Raw genomic sequence first — 8,425 nt, 5'->3', positions numbered from 1 at the left:
CAGTGGAGTAATTATCCAACTGGGCGGGTTGTTCAAAGCCCGATTAAATTTTTTTTTTTTAATTTTTTTTTTATGTTATTATCTTACAGAACACAGAATAAATGATTACAGTACTAGATACTACTTGGGAATAACTACTTACAGAGCTGACATTAACTATTTTACTAGAAGAAACTTATTATTCTTACAATACTATACTTACAATGTTCACACTAATAGTGTTTACAGCACCTTTTAATCCACAAAAATAAATCTAACACATTACAATAAAAAGAAAAAAAAAGCAATGAAGATGGTACAAAAGGGAAGAAAACGAAACGTGTTTCAAGTGTATTGTTAGGTTGATTACGTATAGCATTACTGGTATGTGAGAGCGAAGATAAAGAGCAGATTGCTGTGAAAAGCTCGTAGGTGACAGCGTATGTACGAGATGGTTGGCAAAGTTGATAGCTGCAAACGCTTCAGAGGAAGTGATGCTATCTATCAGTAGGTATATATTCTGCAAGAGGTTCCCATTTTTCCATATCGCCGCTTTTTGTCTCCAACTCGAGCCTTGATTTCAGAAAGCGTAGATAATGGTCAAAGTTAGGGGACATTTCTTTAGATTTGGCTAGCCAGATATGACGTCGAGCTAAAAGAAGGCAATAGTTAATTTGAAGTGCAAATTTTGACGTTTCCGGTTTCAGACCAAAAGCTGTAATGTTTAATAGGGTGGAGGTTTTGGGCATTAGTTTTATACTTTGCAGCCATTCTGATACTCTTTTCCAAAAGTTAGATGTCTCGTGACATGTCCAGAAGAGATGCATTAGTGACTCTGGGCCTTCTTGACAGAAGGTGCAATTATCATTTGCCTTAAGCCCAATTTTATATAGAAAGTCATTAGTTGCTAGGCGTCTGTGTAAAAATTTAAACTGGAATTCGATCAGTTTGGTACTCCTGGTGCATCGTGATGTCAAAAGGTATGCTGAGCTCCAGTCGAGATTTTCATTTCTTGAGTAGTTACAATCTAGAAGCCATTTCATTTGGCTGTTTTTTGGAACTTCGCCTTTGATTCTTGTCAGAATTTTGTATACGAGTAAGCTTACTTTTTTAGTCTCTAAACGCTTAGTGCAAAAAGGCCTGTACTCCTGACTATTATCATGATCATCCACTTCTTTACGGAGGGACTTTACAGCCGATATTATCCCGTAATATTTAAGAGGAGAGACACTTAAGCTGTATTTTAATTGAAAATCATTCAAACAGAGAAAGTTGCTGCTCCCTGGTTTTTGTAAATGTTTCACTTTTGTAATTCCTTTTGCACACCAGTCCTTAAAGAATATTGGTTTGTTTGCTATTCTAATTAAAGAGTTGTGCAATAGGCTTTGTTCTTGAAACTGCACCTGGGATTTTATTTGTTGTTCGAAGTTGACCTCCGCCCAGACCTCCAAAATTTCTTTGAGAAATGCATCCGTAGCTTTAATAGACGTTGTTGTGTCTTTAACATTGAGATTGCCAGCAAAAATATTTTCACGACCATAGTGTTTTAGAGCCAAATCAAAAAAGTTTTTCAATTTTGCGTTATTGGTGGTATCTAGGTATTTCTTGATCCATGTTGTTTTTAGAGCTTTGTTAAAAGAAATAAGATCAATCATCTTTAGGCCTCCATCACAATAATCATTTATCATAATTTTGCGTTTGATTTTGTCTCCCTTTCCGTTCCAAAGAAACTGATAAAACAGCTTGTTGATCTGAATTAACGCATTGTAATTCGATGGCAAAGGAGATAACAAATAAACTAACTGCGACGCGGCTAACGATTTCAAAACAGTAATTCTTCCCAGCAAGGTCAGTCTACGGTACTTCCAACAGCTAAGGATTTTCCTTATCTTTTCCACCTTTTCATCATAGTTTAGCAGAGCAGCTATTTCAGGCTCGACTGATAGCCACAGTCCTAATGTTTTAACTTTGGATTCCGGCCACTTTAATTCCTTTCCTGGCAGAGAAAGTTTGTCATTTCCAATACTAGAACCGATCCAAAGGGCTTCCGTTTTCTTCTCATTGAGTTTCAGACCGGAGGCTTTACTAAGTTCATCTAACATGTTAAGGGCAGAGAGAAGAGCTTGTTCTGACCCGTCTAAAATCAGTGTAGTATCGTCGGCATATTGGCTAATTTTAATTTCATTGTTGTTAACACATATACCTTTTATGTTCACATTGTTTCTGATTGCTTGGCCAATACTTCCGCTGAAAGGATAAATAAATAAGGAGACAGGGGACAACCTTGTCTAACACCTCTTTGGATCTGAAAGAAACTACTGGACCAGCCGTTATTCAGAACACAGCTTTCCGTTTTACAGTAAAGAGCCTTTATCCACTTAATGATCGATGGACCAAACCAAAGTAGCGCATGCTTTCGTAGATGAAAGACCACTCTAGTGAGTCAAAAGCTTTTTCGAAATCGATAAAAAGTAATAAGCCTGGCATATTATTTTCTGCGGCATAGTGAATGATACTGTCTATGAGCCGGATGCTTTCTCCAATAAATCTACCTTTCATAAACCCTGTCTGATCCTTGTTAATAAGTCTTGGGAGAACTGATTTAATACGATTTGCAATAGCTTTTGCAGCAATCTTATAGTCAGTATTCAGGAGAGTTATTGGACGCCAATTTTTAACGAAATAGAGTTCCGCGTCTTTTTTGGGAATTAGTTTAATGATACCACGTCTTTGTGTTATAGAGAGGCAGCCAGATTCTAAAGCGCAATTAAGCGCGGAGATCAAGAGGGAGGAGATATCTTTCCAGAAAACTTTATAAAATTCGGCTGGGAGACCGTCTGAACCAGGTGTCTTGCCGAATCCATACTTTTTACAGCTTCAGCACATTCCTTTTCAGACAAAGGACCCTCGCAGCTCTCTTGTTCCTCGAGCCCTAACACAGTTTCATTAACTTGTTGAAAGAAAAGTGACTGGGGGCCGTCATCTTCCTTGGAAGTATAAAGACTCTTGTAGAAAGATTCACATTCCGATAAAATTGCTACGTCGGAAGTGACAAATTCAGTGTCGTTAATTTTCAATTGACTTATTGTTCCTTGTTTAAAATGTCGACTTTCAAGGTTCAGAAATTACTTGGTATTCTTTTCCCCTTCATTATACCATTGAGACTTTGAACGAAGGATTGCACCTTTTGTCCGATATTCTATTATTTTTTCGAGGTCCCTCTTTAGGATGTTAAGTTTTTCTATAACATTCTGGCTTGGAGGTTCACTACTGTTTCCGTTGTCAAGTTGTTTTTCTAAAATCGCGATTGACTTTACTAGATCCTCTTCTCTTTTCGTTCTTTCTGGTTTTTTTGATGCCGCGTAAGAAATTGATTTCTCTCTCACTTTCAGTTTTACCATTTCCCAAAGTAAGATAGGTTTGACCGTCTCATCATTTTCATATTCGCTTACAGTATTTTCTATTGCCGCCTTGATTTTATCTAGGTAGCAAGTTTCTGATAGTAAAGAAGTATTCAGCTTCCAAAAGCCATTTCCTCTGGGGTTTGAGTGTAAAGATAAACTTAGAGTAATCATGGAATGATCAGTTTTGAACCCTGGGATAATGTCTGCCTGAGTGATATTGCAAATGGAAGTTTGGCTTACTAGAAAAAAGTCCAATCTACAGCGTATGTCGGATAGCCGTTGGCGCCAGGTGTACTTCTTGGCTTCCGGATTGAGAATTCTCCATATGTCGGACAAATCAAGGCTTTCACAGAAATCTTGAAGTACTTTCAAGGCGTTCTTATGTGTTCTAGGAAGGCCACCTTTCTTGTCTTTAACTAAGTCAAGAACTAAATTGAAATCACCTCCGATTATAATTTCTTCACAGTGAAAGCTGGATAAGTGACTAAAAACAGCCTGAAAGAAATCTGGGTCGTCCTCGTTAGGTGCATATACATTAGCCAGAGTTAGAAGTTTACTGTTTGTCTCGATATCACATATTACGAAACGGCCATTCGGATCTACAAAAGCCTTTAGAATCTTCAGTTGAAGTTGTTATTAAAAAGAATACCGACTCCCGCTTTGTTGCTGGAGCAGCAACTGAAGAGCGTTTTGTAACCCCATTCGCTAGTCCATATGTCCCTTGTGTTTTCAGTACAGTGGGCCTCTTGCAGCATATATATTGAAAAGTTTTTTGATCTGAGCCAATTAAACACCTCTCTTCTCTTAGTATTGTTCCCTATTCCCCTGACATTAAGTGACGCTATTTTCAGATTCATTGTTTTACAAGGAATCGAAAAATTTTCATTTGGCTATTTTGCATAAATATCAGATTAGCATATAGGCTGTTTAGCTTCGCTCTGTTTTTAAGAAAAGTATTGCTTTTGGTCTGGAGTTTAGAGCATAACAAGTGAGGTATTGTGCGAGGACGGAAGAAAAGAAAAAATACATTGTGCACCTATGTAGACGACAAATCGGTTGAAAAATATTTGACTCAGAACGACAACAGTGAAGATAACCGAACTTAAAATAATGTTTACATGGTATAAAAGAGAATGACAGTAAACACGCAACAAAAACATAAAATGAACAGTTTGTGGGGGGAGTCGATTAATCATTAATGTTTAGACGCCCTTTCCTGACTTTACCTTAATGTTTCAAAAGATACGGGTTCTTGATCTGCTACATATTGCAAAAAATCCGGGTTGGTGATCCACTTGGAGAGGTCTTGACAAATATTTTACCATCTAAAGTCCAGACGCTTATTAGTGTTCCCTCTCTCCGTCGCTTGTTTGCCTCTTCCACCACTCTACGCCGAAATGCGGTTAAGTTCTCGTTAATGAAAATTCGCTGTTGCCCAGAGGAGGGATAACTAGGAAAGAGGTCGGAGACTTTAACTTGTTTTAGCTTTGTGCGCTCGCTGTAAATCGCTGATTTGACCTTGTGACTGCAGAACTTTGCGATTATTACCTTGCCGTAGTTGAGCTTGTGAGATATCTCAATATCTTTAGGTTTTACGGAGATGTTGAGAGCGTTTGCTACTTTGATTACCACCTCTTCTGTGTTGGAGTAAGCGTCTTGTGGTATAACATGAAATTCTAATGAATTTTTGCGAGTATACTGCTCTAGATTGTCAAGTTCTTCGCTGAGTCTTTCAGATTCCTCGTTCTGTTTTACTAACTCCTGTCTAGCGTTCTTTAGCTGCTTATCTGTGGAAGCTAGGGAATCTTTTAAAGCTTTGTTTTCGTCCTTTGCCTTCTGGATCGAGTCTTTTAAGTCTTTAGGCTCCCTCTCGTTGAAATTAGCACTTGCTTTCAGCTCTTCGATTTCCTTCTTTAACGCTTTATTTTCCTGACTGATGGAAAAAATTGTTGCTTGAATGCCGATAAGAATTTTCTTTATCTCCAGAAGGCTCGGCTCGTCTTCATCTGCGTCAAGGGTTACAGCGGTTCCCTTGCAGGCTTGTTCGAAGTTTTCGTCCGCCATGTTTGGTTTCTTCGAAGTGTTCGGGCTTTTTTCGGTTGAGCTGCGTTCTCCACGTTTGTGCTTCCTGGTGTCGGGCATTTGACTCGAATTAGTCAAAGAACAAGCGCTTACAATTCGAAATGATTTACTTGGATCGGTTCTTACTGCATGGAGGGCGTCTGTTTATGGCGTTCTACGCTAGCACATGAAAAGTACGTCTTCACGCCATGATTGCCCAGTCCCCCTGATTTGAGTTTTGTAACTTTGCGATAATGTTTTCTGTAAATAATTTTTGCCCTTTTGTTTTGAGTTTGAATAATCTCAAACTAAGCAAAACATAACCAGCGAAAAACATTTTTACACAAGAAAATTTTATACTTCGGTTAAATTTTAATCCTGGGCTAGCGTTAACCGATTTTCGAACAAAGTGGCCCTGACTCCAGGCAATGGTACTCCGGAAAGCTAATTTGCTTTCATAGATCGTTTTCACGAGACGTAATTAGAGCCACCAAAGTTATTATCCTCATCAGGCATGAGGGGCGATAAATTTATATCTGTTTACAATTTTACGGCTCAATAGTGTGCCACGGAGGTACACCAGCTGTTGTGAAACCGTTTCGCTTTTCAGCTCAGAACTGAGTGGAATCCAACTTTACTTCGGAGTCTTGATTATACACTGAATTCAATCTTGACTATTATGCGCAAAATCTATCTAGTTAGCTGGTGCGGATACTGGATTCTAGACAAGGTGCTTCGAGATACGAACAGCCGAAGGCCGGGGGTATATCCTCTCTCGAAATGTTGTAAAATTGAGGTCCTCGAAATGGGATTTCCGTCATTCTGAGGCTAAGCCCGCGTGTTATACCGCGTTATAATGTCGCATTGTTTAAAAGTATTTTTTAATATAGAGGTTTTGACCGAATCCCTGACCCCCTGATCCCCCCTCCCATTCCTCTTTATCCACTCCAGAGTTAGAGAAAACTGTTACTGAGATTTTTTTTCTTCAAGTTACACATAATTTCAATGATTTTACTGCAATTTCTACTATTGAAATACGCTAGAGGTTTCCTTAGTTACGTTTGAACTTAGGTTACAACTGAGACATTGACATTGGTTAGGGTGCTATTCGGTGGACTAGTACACACTGCTGTGTTAGTAACCATTTCTGTTGAACACCCGAGGCAGGATTACGCAGGCTAGGCATCAGAAATTATTTTGAAACATGCATGAAGAAAATGTGTCTTGATGACTCAGGAAGTTTTTGACAATCAATGTTTAAATGCAGTGTTTGAAGACTGCGCTATTTTGACTAAGCAAATGGCAAGTGGAAATTATGCATGGCGGATATTATTGCCCTGAAAACCTTCAAAATAATAATATAAACATCTAAAAAACTCAAGGCACCCGTGTTTCCGACTCTCCGTCTCTCAAGGGTGAGGGCCTCTAATTTGTTTGAATAATTTTCATGCTCATTGTCCCGCGACAATCATGCTTATAATCAAGTCACGTGAAAGGGGCAATCTGCATGTGTACGTATGAGTCGCCATTTTCTGCTCAACTAGTGCCACAACGAATCATACCTCCAGGAATGCGTTTCGCTCTGCTCTTATTTTGTGCAATGGCTACCTCAGGCGAGCCTGATTCAGCCGCTCCACCAGATTTCTCAAAGCCATGGAAGTGTAGCGATGTCGTTCTGGTCGTCGAAGACCACAAGCTTCATGTCCATCGTTATACCCTTGCAATGTGGTCGCCCGTGTTTGAGAAAATGTTTACGTCAGAGGTTAAAGACAAGAACTTGTATGAAATTCCTCTTCCAGGCAAAAAGGCAAGTGAGATCAAGGATCTTCTATTAATTATCTATCTTAATATATCTGGGAAAGCGTGGAACACCGTAACGAATCAAAATTGCTACTTCCTAGTCAAGCTCGCCGATGAGTATCAGATGGAAGAGATTTTTAAGAGGTGCGAAGATGTTTTGGTCGAGTTGGTATCTTCTAAGCCAGATAATACCTTCCTTGATGATCTGACGTTTGCACAGACGTACAAGTTAGAAAAACTGCTTGGAACAATCGTCAACAGAGCTCGTCAGCTGCAGCTGCGAGATTTTAAGAGTCACGAGATGTATGATAAAATGGATCCGCATATTTACAAACTGATTGTGGAGGGAATTATTGAAAGGCTTGAGACGAATTTGAGCTACAGATAAGGGTTCTGACGCCAAATAACTGCAAGTACAGACGTATAATCATTTGAGATGACGCAGGCGATGAAGAGTGTACGCATTTTTAATAGAGTACTCTTGCAGCTCGATTATTAACATTTTTGCATACGTATGAGATTCGTTTGATTTGGCTGATCTGAGGATGTGCGCAATTGCTAAGTAAGTCATGTAGTTATGCTATTCTCCATAAATTTTAACTTGAATCACCTAAAGCTTTTCCTGGAAGGCAGGGGTAGTATCGACTCGCTTTCCTGGAAATTCACATTTTTACTTCCGCTTATTGTAATCTTTGTTCCTGTCGTTGCCTATTCTGCCGAGAATATCCGAATTTTCTTGATCGTCCCTAACCGTGCCATTTTTTTCCGTTTAGGCCCCGCTGCAGCATCCGAGTACGCAAAAAAGAAAAGGCAAACAAATTTGACGATACATTGCGCCTTGAGATTAAGGTTGTTTACCATTCATAGACAATTCCGGAAATCTCGGTCAGAATGTAAATTGTAAGACTATTTTTATTTTGGCTCGACCTGCCTGAAGATTTTCAAAATAAACGGAACGTCATAAAATTGAAGAAATTTGCTTAGCATTCACAATTCTTCACCGCCATCTTGGAATTATGATTAGGTCGATCGAACTCATTCTAGTCTCTCTCGGTAAATTAGGGGCTATTGCTAATTTTCAGTGTCCCGCCATTCAAAATAGATCACAATAAAAATCAAAACCGTTCAATAGATTAAGTCCAGAATCTAGGAAATTAAAGAAGGTAAATGTGCAAAGACTC

The 8,425-nt window shown here is 39.0% G+C and overlaps 1 protein-coding gene across 1 annotated transcript; it reads left to right on the top strand.

The window, feature by feature from the left end:
- The first annotated feature begins 6,961 nt into the window (after positions 1-6,961).
- Positions 6,962-8,425, top strand: LOC145495962 (BTB and MATH domain-containing protein 36-like). Its single transcript, XM_081475555.1, has one exon. It carries the CDS (start codon positions 7,015-7,017, stop codon positions 7,630-7,632), a length of 618 nt encoding a protein of 205 aa, XP_081331681.1. The 5' UTR covers positions 6,962-7,014; the 3' UTR covers positions 7,633-8,425.

This window comes from Orbicella franksi, chromosome 8 (assembly GCF_964199315.1).
Source record: "Orbicella franksi chromosome 8, jaOrbFran1.1, whole genome shotgun sequence".
In the NCBI taxonomy this organism is placed as follows: Eukaryota; Metazoa; Cnidaria; class Anthozoa; order Scleractinia; family Merulinidae; genus Orbicella; species Orbicella franksi.
This window is presented reverse-complemented; position numbering and strand designations above follow the sequence as displayed.